At 44.5% G+C, this 23,196-nt stretch overlaps 1 protein-coding gene across 1 annotated transcript in view; it reads left to right on the top strand.

The window, feature by feature from the left end:
* UBAC2 (UBA domain containing 2) overlaps positions 1 to 23,196 on the top strand; it is a 695,090-nt gene that overhangs the window by 312,346 nt on the left and 359,548 nt on the right. Inside the window, exon 5 of the mRNA XM_069205081.1 lies at positions 2,968 to 3,091. Within this exon, the coding sequence (XP_069061182.1) occupies positions 2,968 to 3,091 (124 nt within the window). The remainder of the gene's footprint in view (positions 1 to 2,967; positions 3,092 to 23,196) is intronic.

Here is a 23,196-nt window from a genome sequence, read left to right as displayed (position 1 = left end):
TTCATTGATGATTGAGCTATCGAGCGGATGAGGAGATATGGCAACTGAACCCTCACTGCACTTACTAGTGCAACATACAAGTTATGGGACGAGGAGGATACCTGATACAGTGGTTCACCGATGCGCTTAGAACGCACACGCTATATACCCACACTGCCCTGCATGCTAACTGGGAGGGTGATCTGGCTGAACCCTTTACTGACACAGCATGGCAGTGGCACCATCCAGCCATACTAATGTCCCCTACAATTCCAGATTCCGCCTTATACAATTTTACATTATTCACAGAGCTTACTTCACGCCAGCCCGCATTAACAAATACTTAAATCGTGTAGACGCTGCTTGCCCCCGCTGTAACCTAATAGGGGCAGATATCCTTCATATGCTATGGTCTTGCCCTTCCTTAAACATTTATTGGCACGGAGTCATGCCATGCCTATCAATATGCACATCACGCCCACTGTTAACTGATTGGGCATCCTGCCTCCTTGGTCTCTTCCCGAGAGATAGAAAGCTGAGGGCTTCCACAAGATTTCTCGACCTAGGAATTCTGATGGCCAAGCGCCTCATCACTAAAAGATGGAAAGCCACTGAGCCTCCATCCGTACTAACCTGGGAGTGCTCCTTTCTGATATGGGGGATGGTGAGGGAGTAGTGCTACGACGCGCGGATGCTATGGGCATTCATAAATATCCCCTGTCTGCTAGTTGGGACGCGATGATGACCCATTTACACGAATCGGAACGAGGCACAGACACTGAAGACACAATTGTTCATAGCACAGAATTAATACTGGAGTAGGCAATTCATATGCTAAGATTGTTAACAGGACCCTTAATGGCATACTTTCCTATATAAACCCCTTACGGTCAAAACAAATTAATAGCAGACCATTTCACTGTCATACCTTGGATACAGATGGAGATACCGTTATGCAGATTCATTGGGAGGCCCTAGGGTGGTGGGTTGGGGGATATCTAAACCGGGTTTTTTTAACGGTTTTTCTTATTTCATTCAGTTCTCTTTACTGTCAATGCTGAATCTACAAGTTCATCAGTGGCTTTACGAACTCAAGGCTTGGTTTGTGCTAGACTTCAGTAGACACATGATTCCCTAGAAGTAATTCACCGAGTTGGGCAGGCTACAATTATTATGATATTGACCTTAGGTGCAATTGTTCTAGATGTCATTCTAATACTACTGTGCAGCTAACTAATATGATTGTTCGTTTATAAGACAAAGAACTTATCGTTGACTCCTCCGCAGGGAGTACAAATGTATAGATAATGTATTCAACATATGCATCTGAACAGTGACATTACAGGATGTACTTGTATTAGAGAATCTTAATTGAATAAATAAAATAATAAAAAGATTTTTTTTTTTTAAAGAATCTGGTATAGTGCACTATTCAAAGCCTTTGCCCGTACCCTTCATAGGTAAGACAAGATCCTTACACCCATGCATAAAGAAATCACACAGCTGTAAGATTTTTTTTTTTTAATGATGGAGAAGATCAAAGGAAGTCTGAAGGGAAGCAAATGAACAGAACCTATTACTATCTTACAGCTGCCCGCAGTCTTCACCCCTAGCATTGCCCATGCTTGCCCACTGAATCATGAAAAACAGAGGTAAATGCCGGGTTCCCCCAGAGTTGTGTATGCAAAGTTGTTTGGGAGTTATTAAAGCAGATTTCCCTCCAAATACGAATATTATCATTAATAATTTTAAACAGGACCTGCTTGTAATAATTGAGGTCTGAAAGTCTGCTAATGAAGAACTTAGCATCTGATCCTAGAGCAAGTTGATAGCCCAGAATAGACATATCCGGGTCATATCCAGTAAACAGATTCCATATACGGTTTGCAAAGGCTGCCCAAAAGTAAAGTTTAAAGTGGGGTAGCTTAAACTTCCCTCTGTAGGAAAGTTTCAAAAAACAAATAGCACGTCCAGCCCTCCTGTAACCCGATGTAACACTGCCAATAGCACCCGAGAGAGTGAGTCGGGGACCTGAAGTGGTATGTGCTCGAAATAGATAGAAGAATTTAGGTATAACGTCAATTTTTATGTTGTTACAACGCCCTAATAAACTGATTGGGAGTCGATTCCATAAGCACAACTCAGTAATGAATGATTGCAGGAGTGGTTCATAATTCAGTTTGACAGTACTGTCCTCTCTGCCTCTCCGTCTAACTCCTAATTGAGTATCCATTAATACTGAAACATTAAATTAAGCATATTCTTATTTAGATTTAGCAATGGATGACAAACCTTTGTGTTATGTAGACGGAGACTAGAAATGGATTTCAGTAACTGTCCAGAAATGTTATTAAATTCCTTCAGAATTGACTGATGTGCCACAACCACTTTATTCTTATTGAGCATGCTGCTTTTTAGCATATCATTTTTCATGGGAGGGCTGAGGTGTGAAAAAATCTTCTACTCCTCATTAGTAATATTATTAATTCCTGATCTTCCTCCCCTCTCCCTCCCAGTCAACTAACGTTAAAGTAAGTAAATCAAATACAGTAAATACATAATTTAATCCTTTGAAATACGTTGCTTTTTAAAACCACCATTATTTGCTGAATTATGTGCTTCCATATTATTGAGTTGGTAGTTCTTTGAAATTTCCCTGTACTGTCCATTCTGTTTTCACTGATTAGTTAATGTCACATTTTTCATCAGCCGTCATTCTTGTAACCACATTCGTTTTCCTATCTGATGTTTATTGGGCATGTTCACTATTGTGCTATTCCTGGGTGCTCCTTTAATAATCAATTTTTAATATGTTTTGCTTCCTTTCCCCCTTTCTGAAATTGATACCATAATATGTTTGTAAGGGATATGTAGATTATGAATTTGTAGCATGTTTACATGCCATTGTATATGCATTTCTGCAGAAACAAAATCCAACTTTTCTCTCTGAAATTGCTGTCAATTAAACAAAACTATTTCCTTTTACAGTCTTGCTCCAATATTTGGACTGTTTGTTCCATTCTATGGATCCATTCCAGGAGTGCAGGTGACTGTGGTTCTTGGTCATTTTCCAATCTCCAACAAGACTCTGGTTTATATTGTGGGTCTCCAGGTACAGTGAGTTTATATTAAGTCCCTTATTATGTGTTTCAAAAATGTTTCTAATTGTGTTTGGGGAATACAGCAGTGCATCATCAAAAACACACTTGTTTAACAACAGTGAAATATATTCACTGTGTCCCTCCATTCGTGCAAAATTAAGCTCAACATACTTTCAATTGTTAAAGTAATTTCAGCAACTTTAAAAATAGGAGAATGGGTAATGCATTCCGAGAACCATGGTACCTTGCATGGTTCCACAGTTCTCGGGTTTCTGAAGATGCCACATGACGCCTTCAACTGCAGGCTGTGCGTTTCACTCACCTGGGCTGGCTTCCCTCGTGCTTCTGGCTCCTAGCTGCTGTTCCTTGCTCCTCCAACTACAAAATGGCCATCACCGGTCTGAGGGTTTGTAGCTGCGTTTTAAAGCTGCTCAACACCAGTCCACTTCGGGTTTTTGTTCCTGTTTATTTTCCTCTAACATCATGGCTGTTCCTGTCTTGTTTCTTTCTTGATTTGCCTAAACCTTTGTTTCTTATCTTGTTTCTTGTCTTGTGGTGTTTTGATGTCATTTCATTTTCCTGTTCTTTTCCTATATAAAGCCTTCAGTCTGTTAGCAGGATGCATCACAACAAAGCTGTGTCCCTTCATTTGTTTGGTCACTCCCTCCACTTGTTGATCCTGACTCTTCATTCCTGAAAAGTTCCACTCTTGGATTCCAGATTCCTAGTATTCTTCTATTCACTGAAATCTCCATCCATCAACAAGGTTTTTTATGCCTTTTGGCTTTTTCCTCCTGAGAAGTTGGCAGTTTCTCAAGGGCACTTTCCTACCACATATTCCACTATGAGGTGACATTGTGGCTTTTGGAAACAGTCAATTGAACCTCGAAGAGAAGAAGACCTGCCCAAAAAACTTCAGTCTGTTCACTAAATGGATCTTGGTATTGACCTGGCCGCTGTCCTCCAGCTACAAACCCTGCAATTGTACCAATTCAGGACCACAAATGCTTCCCTTCGTTAAGCAAACCACTCCAGGTCTTGCAATTTGTCCACCATCACCCTCACAAGATCAAAGTATTCTGAAGTCGCTATGGGGCTGAAAGAGTTATTGGACAGTCTATTTGTTTATTTTGCCTCTCGACGTGGGCAATTTTCTTTGGATCGATCAAAGGTGAGATATTTGATAGTTTTTTTTTACCTGTGCAGCTAGTCTGGAGAACCCCTCTGGTTATTTCTGAAGCTCCTTGCCTGAATAATTATGCTTATTTTTTGGCAAACTTGTTCTACCATTTTGCAGTGAGTTTCACGAGCTTGCTCCTAAGGCCACCTGTGTGCTTTGTACAAGAGAGGGTTAAAGGAGGAGTTAAAGAATGAGCTGACAAGTGTTCCATGTTTTCCAAACTACTGGACCAGGTGTAAAATATTTAATGAAGTTAGATCTTCATTGAACCTACCCTATGCTTCAGGTAAAGAAGGGTGATACTAGGAAGACAACCTTTCGGACACACTTTGGCACTACGAATATCGGATCATACCCTTTGGCTTTACAAATGCTCAAGCAGTTCTCTAGAGACTCACTAATAGTAGTAGTAGTAGTAGAAGATACTTTATTATGGGCATAGAGCATTAAAGTAACAGAATAAAAACAGGTTAAAACACATACATAAACTCACAAAAGCCATACAGCAAAGAAACATTGCATAAAGTACTCCACTATTGGCCTGATTACACAGAAAACAATACACAAGCTCATGCAATAGACAAAAACTTAAAATGGTCTGCCAGGTCTAAAGGTAGAGTTCTTGCATATCATAATAATAGGGATAATAATGTTGAGTATAATCGCAGACCATTTATAAATAATGAATACATTAAAAGAAAAATACACTAGTTAAATTCATTGGAGGACTCGTTTGTAGGCAAAATAAAACTCATAGTTCCTAAGTGATAAGTGTTATCAAAATATACAGTATAGCCTTCACAATTGCCAGCATGTAGCGACAATGACTCACACATCACAAGCCAAATACCTATATACACTGTATATAACCTATAGGTCAGCCAAGCAAATTAAAGTGCAAGTATTTTAGTTCTAAGGCAGGAGGCCAAGTTACTTCCTGGTCGTTCCCACTGCAAATTTGACTAAAGTACAAAACTCCAATGTCATACTGGAATGCCAAGTCGCTTTCTAATGACGCCACTGCCAATAAAAATCTGCTCATGCAGAAGACGGATAATCTGCTTGTGTCTGAGCTCAGGATTTAAAGAATAGGTCATTACTGCTGGAACCTCAGACTTGCAATAAGATTTCAGCCATTTAGCTCTTGCTGAAGAATACAAAGGACAGCAAAACAGATATGTTCTATGGTTTCCTCCCTAGCCAAACATCTGAACTACACTCGCTTATCACTCACATCTGTGTCTGTGTGTGTAACTGTTCACTGCTAAAGTGCCAACCCTGAATTTAACAAAGATCATTTTGGCCCACTGCTAATGTCATAGTCAAAGTAAGGTTCAAACTGAGGGGAGGGTTTTATAGACACAAATCTTCCAGTAAGACTATCACTATCAACTTTCTGTATACTTTCTCTTTTTCTGTACTCTCAAAATACTTTCTCCAACAGAACCTTCCATGAAGAGTCAATGGCGGAAGGATTTGTCCACAAAGATTACAGAACCCAAAATAAGGAGCCATTTGTTTATATGAAAATATCCTACTGAATAAGGATATAATTGTTCCTTGGATGAGTTCATGAAGACCAAGCTCAGGGCTTACAAAATGTTTTTTTCTTCAGCTGTCAGTGTGTCCAAGGGTCTTGTACCCCAAACCTCGGCCCTATAGAGTGCAGCCGACTGATCAGTGACTTTATAGACCTCCACTACTGGGGATACTGCCCTCTGCAGAATCTCTATACCTCCTTCCAATAGCGGCTGATTTATGTAAATGAATAGCCCTGGACTTTTCAATATGAGAAGACCATGACATGGATTGCTGAGCCTTATACCAAGGTAGTCAAAATGCTTGACTTCAAGTACAGCAGTCACCAATGTCTGGTTTCCACGGAAGGATCTATGCAGTCATAAATTTAGTTTTCTTGAAATTGATCTCAAGTCCTTGGTGGTTACAGAAATCATTAAATTTGTTTAACAAATTCTCGATCCTAACAGTGGTTCTTGAGATAAGAAGCATTTCGTCAGTGAACAGCAGGCCGGGGATGAAAACACCACCACGTTTTGGGGGCATCATTGATGCAGTCATGGAGAAAATAAAGCACATCATTAATGTACAGTGAGAACAGCATTAGTGCAATAATTCAACCCTGTCATATCTCGTGTAACATTAATCTTATCTGTTAACGCCCCATCCTTGCCCCAGCGCGCTTGGGCATAGTTGTTCTTGTGCAGCCTCATTAATAGTATATTCTCAGACATCCTGAACCTGTTTCTTGTGGTGTACAAGGTCAGCATCCTGATATTCTCTGCCATCCTTCCTGAAAATTGAGACCATGCTTGTTCTGTCCTTCGTGATCTCAGGATAAACCACTTATCCTGTAAAGCTGACAAGTGAGAGTTTGAAGGACCAGAAGTGGAGTATTTACGGCATTGCCTGTGTGAGAGTTGATTATCTATGGACCCTCTTAAGATCTTTGCCCTCCGGGACTGCCCAACCCCTAAGTCCGTCTAGAAGATCCAGAGTTTTCTTAGGATTGGGTAACTTGAATAGACATTTCACAATAAAATTTGCTTTGCTAATGTGAGTGGTTATATATCTTCCTCTGTAAGAAGAACCTAAACAAAAGTTTTTCTTTGACCCTTAAAGCCCAAGAGGCCTTTACCAATCTCAAGAAGGCTTTGACCTCAGCTGCTGTCCTGAGTCACTCATATCTGTCCAGACATTGTATAGTGGTTACTAATGCTGTAAGATTTGTAGAGGGAGCAGTGCACTTCAACTTCAGGAGGAGAACAGCTTAAAGCATCCTAGTTTTAATATCTTCCACATCCTGAATTTATGTGAGCAACAGTATGGAATATGATCTCTTGACCCTCAAGCATGCTTGTATGGAGTGGCAGAATCTTTTAATATTAGCAGCCAACCTTTGGAGGTTCAGACAGACCTCTGAAACCTCCACTTTCTGCAGCACATGCAATGCAGAAATAGCAGACAATCTCATTGGGCCTTTTTCTTTTTCTCATCATCATTTCTAGGTTACTCATAACCCTGGCACACAGAACATTCTTGCTTATGCCTTGTCTAGATGATATATTTTGGTTGAAGAATCAGAGATATCTGTCCTTTTGCTTCCTGACAAAGTTGTCTGTCTGGCAAAGTCTTTTTTTATAGTGCGTAAGACGCTCACATTGAGATCTCCCCGGAAGACCTTGATGCTCTGCAGAATAAAAGTACCATTGCCCTACCTCCATAATTTTTTATTTTTTCAGCAAGCCTTGTTGATCCCTACTAAAGTCCTTAAATGGAGATTCTAGTAAAGTTTCACAACACTGCAGTAGCAGGTCATCGCAGGATTATGTCAACTTTAGAGTGTAGGAAAGTCCTTTTTTTTGCCTGATCACCCCCACTCTTTCTGGATAGGTACTGGTGGTTACTGACTCTTGGCTGTGCCCTGGGTACTGCTTACCAGTCCCAGGGCCAGTGCTCTGTGTAAAATGGATATGCAAATTAGGCTAATTATAATTGGCTAAGTTAACCTACCTATAAGTCCCTAGTATATGGTAGGGCATGTAGGTTTAGGGACCACAGCATAGGTGGTGCACACCTAGGTGCATTGCTGAGGTGCCCAGTGTCATTTTAAAAGCAAGCCTGCCTTGCTGGCTGCTTTTAAATTAAAGTTATATGCAAATTCGACTTTGGAATTAAAGGTACTTCCAAAGTCTTAAACTACCTTATTTTTACATATAAGTCACCCCTAAGGTGTGCCCTATGTGCCCCTAGGGCTGGGTGCCATGTATCTATAAGCAGGGACTTTATAAAAATAGATTTATAAGCCCTGGTGAGGTAAAAACAGCCAAATTCGTTTTTCCCTCATTGAAGTAAATGGCCTTCATAGGCTAGAATGGGCAGACTTTATTTTAAATTTTAAAGTCTCCTTAAATGTTACATACCAAGAATTTGGTATCAAATTGATTGTTATAATAAATCCCACAACTTCCAGTTGTTGGATTTAATATAACTAGTGCAGGTAAAAAGTTTAGACTTTACCTAAAAAGTTGCCAATTTCAGCTCTGCATTGTTTTTGCTGCTGTGCTCTGATTGGCCAGCCTGCAGCAGCTTCTGCCAGGCCACTTTAATGAGGTGTGAAGTGGCCTGGCTTCACACAAAGGAATGTGCTTGGGGAAGAGAATCTCCCCTCAGCAGATGGTGAGGCAGGAAGGGGGAGGGCTGCCAAACTGGTCTTCAAAGGCAGAGAAGGACATCTGGAGCACCCAGCAACACCCCCACATCCTGCAACCCCAGACAGCTAGGTGCCCCCTTGATTAGATTAGGAGAGGGCAGGAGAGGGGTGTGTTTATGATTTTTAGCCACACCAGTGGGTGGGCTCAGCCAGATCTCTCCTCCAAAAATCAGATTCATCCATTTTGGATTTTTAGAGACTGTTGCCTTCTGGGATGGATTTTTGCCACACTTCCCAGGAAGTGGTCATCACAGGGGGACGACCCTGTCCCTGATTGGAGAACCAGGGCCCCCCTGCTTTTCACCCAGGAGCAAGGATAAAACTGGCAGACCTGCACCCACGCCTCAGATCCCCACCAAATTTCAAGAAGAAAGAACTACAAGAAGAAGAAGGACTGCCCTGCTGGACCCCTGGCCTGCACCTGGACCCTGCACTCAGAAAGACTGCACCAGCTGCACACTTGGGCTTCACCACAAGAAGGACTTTGCCTGGCTTCCACTGGTTCAAGGAGGGACTCCCTGTTTGCTACAGGTGAAAAATTGCTAACCAGAGTCCCCTGCACCAACTCCTGAAAAAGTGACCAGCTGACCACTGTCCAGTGGCCAAAAAGGAGTTTGTGCCAGGTGCATTCTGGGAGTTGAAGTCCGCACTTCCCAAGGACCATCACAGAACTTCTGGACCCTTGGGGTGAGCTGTGGACCCCAAAAGAACCTTAAAAGAACATCTGGGTGAAGCCCCAGAAGTTTGGAAAAGATTGAAGAAATTTTGGAAAAAAGCTCCATAAAGTGACCGACCCGACGCGGAAATTCTAGCCGGCTTGCCTCAACCGCGACCCGGCCTGACTTCGTGGTTCGTCCCGGTAAAGAAAAACATCCAAAAAAGAGACTAAGTCCGAACGTAAAAAGTTGACCGGGACCTTCCAGCCATCGTATCCGAGAAGGGCTCCACGGACGTCGGATCAAGATCCAGGTTTACCCCGGTCGAAGGATTTTCATCTCGAAAAAACGACTAAGTCCGAAGGTAGAAATCACCACCGAGGAAACCGACTTCGCGTATCCGGACAAGGGCTCCAGGAGGTCGGATCCAACTGGCAGGTTCGTCCCGGTGAAGAAAAACTTCAAAATAAAGACTAAGTCAGAAGGTAACTTTTTAACCGAGGCTTCCCGCGACCTGTAGCCGAGCAGGGCTCCATCGCGGTCGGCCTGAAAGTTTGACTTTGTCCCGGTCCTGGTGCAACCAGATGACCCGATTGGCGCTTTTTGTTTCTATGCGCTAGAAAATAATAATACTTTAAAAATTCATATCTCCGGTTCCCCTGAACCGATTTTAATCGTTTTTGTGTCATTTTAAAGATAAAAATATAAGCTATTTTTATAAATTGGTTTTGGATTTTTAAACTGTTTCCTGTGTTTTATTTAATTTCTGTTGTGTGATATTTGAATGCTTTACACTTTGTCTCCTAAGTTAAGCCTTGACGTTCGATGCCAAGCTACCAAGGGTAGAGCTGGGATTAATTTACTGAGACCTAACTGTACTTTTGTGGAGGTTTGTGGCTTGTTGCTAGGTGTAGGTACCTACCTGCCCTACCAATAACCCATTTTCCAACATAATTGGAAGCAGCGACGGGATCCTGTACTGGTGTTCAATATCACGTTACAGTTTTAGATAAAACAAATTAAAAATCCTTTAAATTGTCCTAGTGCAAAAATTGTTTTTAATTTTTAATTTTAATTTTTTTTTAAATTAATTTGGATTAATTTCAGTTATTGAATTTTTGTAATTTTTCTAAATTCTTGTTACCAATTTTTGCAAAAAGTTTTTGTTGACACAAAACTAGGGAACCATGGAGCTTGATCTGGCTAGCCTACCCACACTGACAGTAGTCCAGCTTAGGGGGTTGTGTATTGAGAGAGGGTTGCCTGCAACCCCTGATCTCAGGAAGCAAATCCTGATTAAATCCCTGACAGCATGGGCTGAGGCCCAAGAGGTAGAGACAGAGGAAGCTCCAGAGGAGGAAGAAAAAGAGGAAGATGCTAACTCTAACCACTCAGGGGAGGGAAGGCATCAGACCCCAAGTGAGGAAGAGGAGGAACGGTCCTCAATGGATACAGTCACTAGGGGCAGACCCAAAGCTAGTGGTAGGAAGAGGGTCCTTTCAGGAGGAGAGAACCCATCCATCAGGGAAAGAGAGCTGGAAGCCCAGCTAGCCTACATAGCTTTGGAAGCAGATAAGCTTGCCCTAGAAAAGAAAAAGTGGGCAAGCAAAGAAAAAAAAGATGGAAGCAGCGAGAAAGAAACTGAGGTGTCCCTGGGTGGGGGTTTTGCCCCCAGATTACCCAAAGGGGTGGTTCCTGCCTATGTAGAGGGGGATGACATAGATAAGTGGCTGGGGGCCTTTGAGAGGGCCCTCCAGATGAGGAAAGTCAAACCTCAGTACTGGGGTTCACTCCTTTGGGAGTTAGTTCCCAACTCTGGGAGGGATAGGCTCCTAACCATGAGTGGGGAGGATGCAGACTCATACCCCAGTATGAAGAGTTGCTTGACTAAAAAGTTTGGTCTAACCCCAGAGCAGTATAGGCTTAAGTTTAGGGACACCCAAAAGACAAGCACCCAGTCCTGGGTGGACTTTGTGGACATTTCAGTAAAAGCACTGGAGGGCTGGATACAGGGCAACAGGGTAAGTACCTTTGAGGGGCTGTACAATTTGATTATGAGGGAGCACCTTCTAACTAATTGTGTCCAAGAGAGGCTCCGCCAGTATCTAGTAGACTCTAGGTTGACCAACCCCAGAGAGCTGGGGGAGGCAGCAGATGACTGGTTAAGAACTAGGGTTAACCAGAAACCCCCAGGGGGTGATCAGAAAAAGGGAGGACATGGTTCTTCTCAGGGGAAGAACCAAGGGAAAGATGACAAAAAACCCAAAGAGTCCTCACAAGAGTCCCCAAAAACTTCTCAGGGAGGGGGAGCCCCGAGCCAATTCACTTTTAAAGGGAAAGGGTATCAGGGAAAGAATTATGATCCTGCTAAAGCAGGAAAGTTTCAGGAGCTTGCTAAGGCCGGCAAGTGTTTTGACTGTTATCAGCCAGGACATAAAAGAGGAGATGCTATCTGCACCAAGAAGCCCCCCACTGGTGGGCAATCCCAGGGGATTGCTAGTGTAGGGTTGGGGGTGGAAGTTGGCCCAGGGGTGGAATCAGGGTACACTGAAGTCACCTTAGTATCCGTGGGTGGGGTGGACATTGCAACTATGGCCACCTTACCTCCCATCATGCAGAGGTATAGGCAGAGGCCTAAAGTCAATGGGACTGAAGTGGAAGCTCTGAGAGATACAGGAGCCAGTGTGACAATGGTTGCAGAAAAGCTGGTTTCTCCAGAGCAGGTCTTACCTGGTGTCTTCCACCAGGTGACTTATGCAGATACCAGAACCAAACTCCATCCCATGGCTATGGTGAGTCTGGAATGGGGAGGGGTGACTGGCCCTAAAAAAGTAGCTGTAGCTCCTGCCCTCCCAGTAGAGTGTCTGCTGGGAAATGATCTTGAAGCATCTGAATGGTCAGAAGTGGAGAGAAGGGTCCATGCACAGATGCTGGACCTCCCTGAATGGGTGTGTGCTGTGACCAGGTCACAGGCAGCACAACAGGGAAATGCTGGACACTTGGACCCTGGAACAATGGGCCAAGCCTCCAAGAAGAAGAGAAAGGGCACAGGGTCTGGCTTGCCAGCCCCAACAAGTACAGAGGGTCAGGAAGAATCCAACCCTGAGGGGGAGGATCTGAACTCTGAGGGAGGGACACCTTCCCTGCAAACTCTGCCTGACTTGGCAGAACTGCAAGGGGCAGGTGGGCCCACCAGAGAAGATTTGTGCCAGGGACAAAGAGAGTGTCCCACTCTTGAGGGCCTGAGGCAGACTGCTGCCAGGCAAGAACAAGGGGATACCAGTGGTACCCACAAGGTTTACTGGGAGGATGGAGTTCTCTACACTGAGGCTAGGACCCTTAAAGAAGGGGCTACTAGGAGAGTAGTGGTCCCCCAAAAGTATAGAGAATTCCTCCTTACCTTAAGCCATGATATCCCCTTAGCTGGTCATTTGGGACAGACCAAGACCTGGAGCAGGCTGGTCAACCATTTTTTTTGGCCCGAAATGTCAGAAAAAGTCAGGGAGTTTTGCAGCTCCTGTGTCACCTGTCAAGCCAGTGGCAAGACAGGGGGCAAACCAAAGGCTCCCTTGATTCCACTGCCAGTGGTTGGGACTCCCTTTGAGAGGGTGGGGATTGACATTGTTGGTCCCCTAGACCCACCAACTGCTTCAGGTAACAGGTACATTGTGGTGGTAGTGGACCATGCCACCAGGTACCCTGAGGCAATACCCCTCCGGACAGTCACTGCTCCCACAGTGGCTAGGGCCCTACTTGGTGTGTTCACCAGAGTGGGATTCCCAAAGGAGGTGGTCTCAGATAGGGGCACAAACTTTATGTCAGCCTATCTGAAAGCCATGTGGGAGGAGTGTGGTGTTACTTATAAGTTCAGCACACCCTACCATCCACAGACCAATGGTCTGGTGGAAAGATTCAATAAGACCCTGAAGGGCATGATCATGGGTTTGTCTGACAAACTCAGGAGGAGATGGGATGTCCTCCTCCCATGCCTGCTGTTTGCCTACAGGGAGGTGCCACAGAAGGGGGTTGGATTCAGCCCCTTTGAGTTACTGTTTGGGCACCCTGTAAGAGGCCCATTGTGCTTGGTGAGAGAGTCTTGGGAAAAGCCTCTCAAGGAATCCAAGGAGAATGTGCTGGATTATGTACTAGGCCTGCGGTCTCGCATGGCTGAGTATATGAAGAAGGCAAGCAGAAACCTGGAGGCCAGTCAGGAGCTCATGAAGCTCTGGCATGATCAAAAGGCTAGCATGCCTGAGTATCACCCAGGACAGCTGGTGTGGGTTTTGGAGCCCATGGCTCCTAGGGCACTACAGGCCAAATGGACTGGGCCCTATCCAATTCTGGAAAAAAAAGGTGAGGTCACCTACTTGGTGGACCTTGGCACCCCCAGGAATCCTCACAGGATCCTACATGTAAACAGGATGAAACCCCACCAGGACAGGGCAGACATGACCATGCTGATGGTCACTGATGAAGGGAAGGAGGAGGAGGGTGAACCTCTCCCAGACCTCCTGTCCTCAAAGGAAAAAGATGGGTCAGTGGAGGGAGTGGTACTCTCTCCCAAATTGACAGATCAGCAACAACAAGACTGTAAGCAAGTCTTGGGACAGTTTGCTAGTCTGTTCTCCCTGACCCCTGGACTCACCAATTGGTGTGTCCATGATGTTGACACTGGTGACAGCTTGCCTGTCAAGAACAAGCTGTACAGGCTGTCTGACCAGGTCAAGGCCAACATCAAAGCTGAAGTGGCTAAGATGTTGGACCTGAAGGTAATTGAGCCCTCTGATAGTCCTTGGTCCAGTCCAGTGGTACTGGTGCCCAAAGCTAATCCCCAAGGTGGGAAGAAAGAATTAAGATTCTGTGTGGACTACAGAGGTCTAAATGCAGTCACTAGGACTGATGCTCACCCCATACCTAGAGCTGATGAGCTCATTGACAGGTTGGGGGCTGCCAAATTCCTGAGCACATTTGATCTGACCTCAGGATATTGGCAGATTGCCTTAAATCCAAGAGCTAAGGAGAGGTCAGCATTTTCCACACCAGAGGGCCACTTTCAGTTCAAGGTGATGCCCTTCGGGATGAAAAATGCTCCTGCCACCTTCCAACGGTTGGTGAATAGAGTCCTATCTGGGTTGGAATCTTTTAGTGCAGCTTATCTGGATGATATAGCTGTATTTAGTTCCACCTGGAGGGACCACCTGGTCCACCTGAAGGAAGTGCTTCAGGCCCTGCTTCAAGCAGGCCTGACTATCAAGGCAAGCAAGTGCCAGATAGGGCAAAGTTCTGTTGTGTACCTGGGCCACCTTGTTGGTGGAGGCCATGTACAACCTCTCCAGCCCAAGATCCAGACTATCCTGGATTGGGAGGCTCCAAAAACCCAGACTCAGGTCAGGGCCTTTCTTGGCCTGACTGGGTATTACAGGAGGTTTGTTCAGAATTTTGGGACCATAGTGGCCCCTCTGACTGAGCTTACCTCCAAGAAACAACCCAAGAAGGTCATTTGGACCCCAGAGTGTCAGAAAGCTTTTGACACCCTAAAACAGGCTATGTGTTCAGCACCAGTGTTACTGGCCCCTGACTATAGCAAGGAATTTGTAGTGCAAACAGATGCTTCAGAGGAAGGGATTGGGGCAGTGTTAGCACAAGTTAATGAAGAGGGCCATGATCACCCAGTTGCCTTCATCAGCAGGCGACTACTCCCCAGAGAGAAAAAATGGAGTGCCATTGAGAGGGAGGCCTTTGCTGTGGTTCGGTCCCTGAAGAAGTTGAGGCCTTACTTGTTTGGCACTCACTTCCGTGTACAAACTGACCACAGACCTCTCAGATGGTTGATGCAGATGAGGGGGGAGAACCCAAAACTGTTAAGGTGGTCCATTTCCCTACAGGGGATGGACTTCACAGTGGAGCACAGACCTGGGACTGCTCATGCCAATGCAGATGGCCTTTCCAGGTTTTTCCACTTAGCTGATGAGGACTACCAGGGTGTAGGTTAGTACCCATCACCTTTCATCTGGGGGGGGGCAGTGTAGGAAAGTCCTTTTTTTTGCCTGATCACCCCCACTCTTTCTGGATAGGTACTGGTGGTTACTGACTCTTGGCTGTGCCCTGGGTACTGCTTACCAGTCCCAGGGCCAGTGCTCTGTGTAAAATGGATATGCAAATTAGGCTAATTATAATTGGCTAAGTTAACCTACCTATAAGTCCCTAGTATATGGTAGGGCATGTAGGTTTAGGGACCACAGCATAGGTGGTGCACACCTAGGTGCATTGCTGAGGTGCCCAGTGTCATTTTAAAAGCAAGCCTGCCTTGCTGGCTGCTTTTAAATTAAAGTTATATGCAAATTCGACTTTGGAATTAAAGGTACTTCCAAAGTCTTAAACTACCTTATTTTTACATATAAGTCACCCCTAAGGTGTGCCCTATGTGCCCCTAGGGCTGGGTGCCATGTATCTATAAGCAGGGACTTTATAAAAATAGATTTATAAGCCCTGGTGAGGTAAAAACAGCCAAATTCGTTTTTCCCTCATTGAAGTAAATGGCCTTCATAGGCTAGAATGGGCAGACTTCATTTTAAATTTTAAAGTCTCCTTAAATGTTACATACCAAGAATTTGGTATCAAATTGATTGTTATAATAAATCCCACAACTTCCAGTTGTTGGATTTAATATAACTAGTGCAGGTAAAAAGTTTAGACTTTACCTAAAAAGTTGCCAATTTCAGCTCTGCATTGTTTTTGCTGCTGTGCTCTGATTGGCCAGCCTGCAGCAGCTTCTGCCAGGCCACTTTAATGAGGTGTGAAGTGGCCTGGCTTCACACATAGGAATGTGCTTGGGGGAGAGAATCTCCCCTCAGCAGATGGTGAGGCAGGAAGGGGGAGGGCTGCCAAACTGGTCTTCAAAGGCAGAGAAGGACATCTGGAGCACCCAGCAACACCCCCACATCCTGCAACCCCAGACAGCTAGGTGCCCCCTTGATTAGATTAGGAGAGGGCAGGAGAGGGGTGTGTTTATGATTTTTAGCCACACCAGTGGGTGGGCTCAGCCAGATCTCTCCTCCAAAAATCAGATTCATCCATTTTGGATTTTTAGAGACTGTTGCCTTCTGGGATGGATTTTTGCCACACTTCCCAGGAAGTGGTCATCACAGGGGGACGACCCTGTCCCTGATTGGAGAACCAGGGCCCCCCTGCTTTTCACCCAGGAGCAAGGATAAAACTGGCAGACCTGCACCCACGCCTCAGATCCCCACCAAATTTCAAGAAGAAAGAACTACAAGAAGAAGAAGGACTGCCCTGCTGGACCCCTGGCCTGCACCTGGACCCTGCACTCAGAAAGACTGCACCAGCTGCACACTTGGGCTTCACCACAAGAAGGACTTTGCCTGGCTTCCACTGGTTCAAGGAGGGACTCCCTGTTTGCTACAGGTGAAAAATTGCTAACCAGAGTCCCCTGCACCAACTCCTGAAAAAGTGACCAGCTGACCACTGTCCAGTGGCCAAAAAGGAGTTTGCGCCAGGTGCATTCTGGGAGTTGAAGTCCGCACATCCCAAGGACCATCACAGAACTTCTGGACCCTTGGGGTGAGCTGTGGACCCCAAAAGAACCTTAAAAGAACATCTGGGTGAAGCCCCAGAAGTTTGGAAAAGATTGAAGAAATTTTGGAAAAAAGCTCCATAAAGTGACCGACCCGACGCGGAAATTCTAGCCGGCTTGCCTCAACCGCGACCCGGCCTGACTTCGTGGTTCGTCCCGGTAAAGAAAAACATCCAAAAAAGAGACTAAGTCCGAACGTAAAAAGTTGACCGGGACCTTCCAGCCATCGTATCCGAGAAGGGCTCCACGGACGTCGGATCAAGATCCAGGTTTACCCCGGTCGAAGGATTTTCATCTCGAAAAAACGACTAAGTCCGAAGGTAGAAATCACCACCGAGGAAACCGACTTCGCGTATCCGGACAAGGGCTCCAGGAGGTCGGATCCAACTGGCAGGTTCGTCCCGGTGAAGAAAAACTTCAAAATAAAGACTAAGTCAGAAGGTAACTTTTTAACCGAGGCTTCCCGCGACCTGTAGCCGAGCAGGGCTCCATCGCGGTCGGCCTGAAAGTTTGACTTTGTCCCGGTCCTGGTGCAACCAGATGACCCGATTGGCGCTTTTTGTTTCTATGCGCTAGAAAATAATAATACTTTAAAAATTCATATCTCCGGTTCCCCTGAACCGATTTTAATCGTTTTTGTGTCATTTTAAAGATAAAAATATAAGCTATTTTTATAAATTGGTTTTGGATTTTTAAACTGTTTCCTGTGTTTTATTTAATTACTGTTGTGTGATATTTGAATGCTTTACACTTTGTCTCCTAAGTTAAGCCTTGACGCTCGATGCCAAGCTACCAAGGGTAGAGCTGGGATTAATTTACTGAGACCTAACTGTACTTTTGTGGAGGTTTGTGGCTTGTTGCTAGGTGTAGGTACCTACCTGCCCTACCAATAACCCATTTTCCAACATAGAGCTAGTCCTATGTTCCATCTGGTGGCCTACTGTTCGCAGCAACGTTGAATATCATGTTAAAACCTTTCTTGTTTGTGCACAGTCCAGTGCAGTCCACGCTAAGCCTTTTGTTTTTCTCTAAACTTCGCCTGACTCTCCTCATCCATCACATATGATTTCCACCAATTCTCTTGTGGACTTACCCCCTTTAGCAGGAAACTGAATGATCATGGTCACAGTAGACTGCTTTTCTAAAATGGTTTATTTTTCCATATTCCCGAGGCTTCCATCTGCCAGCATGATGGCAAGGACATTTCTGGCTGATATATTCTGCTTCCAGTGGTCGCCTGACAGCATAATCTGTAACTAGGGCTTTCATTACATTTCTAGGTTCTGGTACTTGGTTAGGTCTACCCAGGATATCCATCAAACCCTATTCTTATGTTACCACCCACATTTCAGTTGGCAAACTAAGAAGGTCAACAAGAGAATTAAGCAGTGGCTGACCCTTAGCAGATTTCTCGTGTAACAAATCTGTTCACTCTGGTAGTGTATGCTGGGTTTCGAAACTTGTTGTTTTTTATCTTCTTTGTTTCTCTTTCCTATTGTGTGGCTGAAGCTGATTTCCTTGAGAGTCTTGTCTCTGAAAGAAAAATGACTACCCAAAATTTACAAAATTCCAAAACTGCTATAAAAGCTATAACTGATAAATTAGGAAGACCAGCTCCAAACTTTAAGGGGAGATTTGTCTGTCTCCTAGGTTCTTGCCCACTCGAAATGTGTCAGTCCAGTTTTGTCCATGAATTTTTGGTCCCTTTGTAATAACCAAACAAATCAACCCTGTTGCTTGTAGGCTCCTTCTTCCTAACTCTTGGAAGATTTTATGTTTCCCAGTTAAGCCTTTTCAGAGGTCAATTGCAGTTTTGTTTTCAATGGATATTCTATTCTGCTTGTGAGGGTTCCTCGGTTTCTGCCTCTTCTGTCTATGCCTTGGCCTTTCCTGGCAAACCAGGTACCCTGGGAGGAGCTGTATACTGTTGTCGTCATGATGTCTCTAGGGCCCTTATGCCCAAGAACCACAGAACACTGCATGGTTCTGCTGTTCTTGGGGCTCAGAAGACACCACATAAATGTTCAACTGGGGCTGCCTTCATGCCCCTGGGCTCCTACCTGCTGCCCCTTGCTCCATCTAGCTGCACAATGGCCATCGCCCACCCATCTGAGGGCTTTGCAGCTGTTTTTTTAAAGCTGCTCCACAGCTGATCCTCCTCCAGTTGTCATTCTCTTTTTCCCTTCCCATCATAACCTTTTCTTTCTTGTTTTCTTTCAGATTTTCCCAATTCCTGTCATGTGGTGTTTTGACGTAATTTCATTTTCCATTTCCATTTCTATATCAAGGATTTAGGTGGTTGAAGGGTGCATCATAACAAAGTTTTTATGTTCCTTTGCTTATTTGCTCACTCCCTTCACTTGCTGATCCCGACTCGAAATTCCTGGAGAATTCTGCTTTTGGACTCTGTAGTCCTGGTTTTCTTGTCCAGCAAGGAGGTTTTTTACACATTAGGATTTTTCTTCCTGAGAAGGTGGCAGCTTCATGAGGGCATTTGTCTACCACATATTCCAGTGTGGGGTGACAGTGGCTTCTGCAATGGCAAACACAAAATGATTGGGCCTCCCTGTAAAATGTGATGAGGGGCCTCTGTGTCTCCCATATCTGACACATATTCATTGGCCCTGGTCTGGATGGGGGCCCATTGAAGTGTTGGGATCCTCCGGCACCGCAGAGGCTGCAGTGGCCTGCATTATGCCACTTGGCTTCTGGAAACAGGCGTCCCTACCTCAGACAGCAGAAGACTGAGACCCGGATTACAGGTAGGCATCCAGACCTGAACAAGGAGTACACTTCAGTGCAGCCTGTGTATCAATTGCTCTGAGAAAACCAGGTTGCATAAAGCCTTCTTCTGAATGGGAATTTAAATTCTTGATAGAAGCTAACAAGCCTAATAGTCCTTTTACCATTTGAGAATCTTTTGTTAGAGACCGTTTTCTATTCAGGTTCTTTCAGCTCACAACACACTACTTTTAACAGCTGTGTAATGTTGCAATCTTGCAAAAAATCTTGTACGGTCCACCTAGTTAACATACGGATTATAAGATTAGAGCAAGGGTGCTTAGTAATGTTAATATTAATAGAAGTGCCCCATTGCTTTGCCAGCTGTTCTTTACTAGGATTATCTCGCAACCAGCTATCCTACAATGATCTTGAGTTTCAGGGGATCCATATGCTTAATTAGCTCAATTCCCCAATTAGAATTCATACATATTTATTCTGTGCTTTTTCTTGAGAATTAGCTAGATTTATCACCCAGACTTCAGATCCATGTATAATGGCTGATTAAACTTTGCTGTCAAACGCCTACAAACAGTTCATTGTGATTTGACCCACACCTAATGTCTGAGGTGGGACAATGTGATATCTGTATAATGATTTCACTTCATGTAGGTCTCAAGGGTAGCTCCCTGGTTTGCATATTTCTTTGCTAAATTCATTACTTGAGTTTGGTGAAGAATAATTACACTTTCCCTTATTGAAATGGATTAATTTGTTTTAGGCATGGTCAGCTGAACAATCATGCTCACAAAGTATGTGTGCATTTTCAAAAGCTGTTTCTTCAGCGTTCTGGGTGCACAACACCAGAGCCATGTTGTATGCATAGAGGTGGGTTTCAGTCTCAAGTTAACCAAGCTGGACACATCACTATTGTCATGTTCAGCCAGTGATTATAGTGGTGGGTACCAGCACTTATTCTGTGGGATCTGTGACTTACTTTTCATCGTCATACTTTGATCCAGAGAAACATGCAGTACAGGGAGGATAAAGAGATAGGATGTAGGGTGGTGGAAGGAAAAAGCATGAGGGGGCTACATTGTATAAGTGCAGCTCCTTCTAGTTTACATACTTTTTCGCTAATGTCTTTAGAACATTGCAGTTGACAATCATTGTGGTATATTTTCCTTTCATTACTATGACTATTTTTAAACGTGTGCCTTCGACCTACTAATCTCCTTCATTTTTTTAGGAATCTCGTGGTGGAATAATAATAAATGTCTTCTTTAAACTAAGAAGTGCATTCCAGAGATGTTTGTCAGCTCGGTTGTTAGTGAAAGCAAAACAAACAATAATAGCCGAGGACCACGAAGGCGGGGCTCCCTCCCGCACCACAGCATTTATGACCAAGGTCAACAATGGCCTCCAAACCTCAATGTTATCCCGCAATAGGTAAGGGGGTATAACATCGGATGCTGGGGCCTTATTACAAGATAGAGCCTGAATATCCTGTGAAACTTCCGCAAAGGGGAAAACAAAATTAGCTCTCATCAGCGAGAGGCATGCCTGACCCACCTCACCATCCGATAGCCCAGAATTGTAAATGCCCTTAAAATGTTCCACCCACTAATGTTCTGACATGTGATAGATAAGGCGGGCCCGAATGCTTGGCAAAGCAGGGCTTATTTATCACCTGCCAAAAAGTGTATTGCCTCTCAATTCGCTGGCTTGAGCTAGATCCTCCCAGGCGGACTTACGTAGGATATGCTTGCGATTCTTGAGGGCCATCTTATAATCTTTCTGGCATTTAGCAACATGCTCCCTGTCTCTGGGGGACAGTTTAAGAGCTACTTTCAGGAGGCAAAAATGCTTGGAGAAATCTTGGTCAAACCATTTAGGATAGTCTACTTTAGATTTAATCGCTGGGGCTGAGAGCAAAGCCGACACCTTCCAAGAGGTTCTTGCAAATGCATTCAGGATCGCCTCACGCATGGCACTCATATCCAAGCAAGTGGAGATCTCCTGCTGACACTAGGTAAAGAGTGACAAGTGGAATGCCTTAGGGTCACAAGTGACCACCTCAAGCATCTACCTTGATCAGAGGTGGTAGGCCTACTCTGTAACGCTACCAATGACTTAATCCTGCCCCTTACTCCCCCAATGCGTAGTGACAGGGGATTATGATCACTGAAAGGGCTATATGTTATAATAAAACTTGAAATAAACAGAAACAAAGGAGCTGAAACAAAAATAAAATCTATTATTGGCGCATAGCCCCTCCCTTTTAATGCGGGGTAATATGGGTATTAATCAAATTTATCAGCTTCTCTAGGGCGAAAACCAGATTGTTGGTGTGAAAAAAGGTGCTAAGCTCAGTACCTTCAGATGTGTGTGCCATATGGAGCCCCTCTGCAATCATACATCTCAAGTTCACATTATCCGGGACTAAAGGACTAATGCACAAATGCCAACTAGAACAAGCTTCTCCCAACCCACACCATGCCCCACCAGAGAGTTGATGGCAGAGCGTAAGCTACTGAAGTTAGATATCCCGGATGACCCTAACTTTGCATTGTAATAATTGATTACAGCAATCAGTGTAGATCCATGTACATACAGCTTGAGACCCTGAAACAGGTGTGACTCCCAATTAAGAGCTTTAAAGTAGCCACATAGCTCCAGTGACACAAAAATGATCAAACCTCCTTTAGCCCTCCCGAATGCAGATGACACTGCAGGGGATAAATAGGTTTTATTGCCTTCAAGGAAGAAAGAATTACGGACTTCCCAAGATTCCTGGTGACAAATCACCTGATATATCTTGACAAACTGGACCCACTTATTATCAATAAACTCTGCGGACAAACCCACAAGGTTCCAAGATAGCAGCCAAAGTTCATCCCCATTGCAAGTTAAAATATGCAAACTAGGGACAGGGGGCATGGCCGATAATGAGGATCTCTCTGGCACAATATCGATCGCAGGAATCAAGGTTGCGCAAAGGTACAAATATATTACTCAAAGCCAGGGATGTAGGGACCAGTGGGCTCAGTGTAGGACGACATTGGCGAGCTAATCCACCCCTTATCAGAATCCATGTAGTCTTGCATACAACCTCCGGCTTATAAAAAAAACCCTAAAGGGAGCGCCAAGATGTCAGTAGGGTTGAGTGATTTCCTGTAAATTAAAGTGGTCAGGATACGTGCAGCTGTATGGGATTTAGTAAAATTAACCACCACACAATCCTCTGCCCATCTCTTAACATCCAGTCTCAACCAGTCCACCCTCCTCACCATAATGATTGAATCATAAATGTCCATGCGTAAGTTAGAGTGAACCTTAAACCATTGCACCACCTTGTTCTTTAATTCCCCCAAACGTTTTTTGTATAGCTTTATTATGTGGGGGGGAACATTGCTTAAAACTACCACATATGGGGTTGCTTCTGGGGGCAAAATAGTCAATACCCCAGACTGAAAGGCTGATGGATGAGTAGCTTCAGGGGGCATGGACCCAATGAGGATGTGACAGAGCTCAGGTTTGTGCAGGGGGCAGTAGGAGGTAACCTGGGTGGTTACAGCAGTACGGAGGCCAACTCCCCTCGACTCACTGCAGGGCTTTGAGACCTTACTGAGCCAATGGTGACAAAACCCCCTCCAACGGGAGGCCTTGAGTCTTTGTGTAAAGCACCTAAGGCTTTCAACTCAGCCCTGAGCTGCAAGATACTTGCTTCAATT

The sequence above is a fragment of the Pleurodeles waltl genome, chromosome 8 (assembly GCF_031143425.1).
Source record: "Pleurodeles waltl isolate 20211129_DDA chromosome 8, aPleWal1.hap1.20221129, whole genome shotgun sequence".
Classification (NCBI taxonomy): Eukaryota; Metazoa; Chordata; class Amphibia; order Caudata; family Salamandridae; genus Pleurodeles; species Pleurodeles waltl.
The sequence above is the reverse complement of the archived record's forward strand: the minus strand, read 5'-3'. Positions and strand labels throughout refer to the sequence as shown.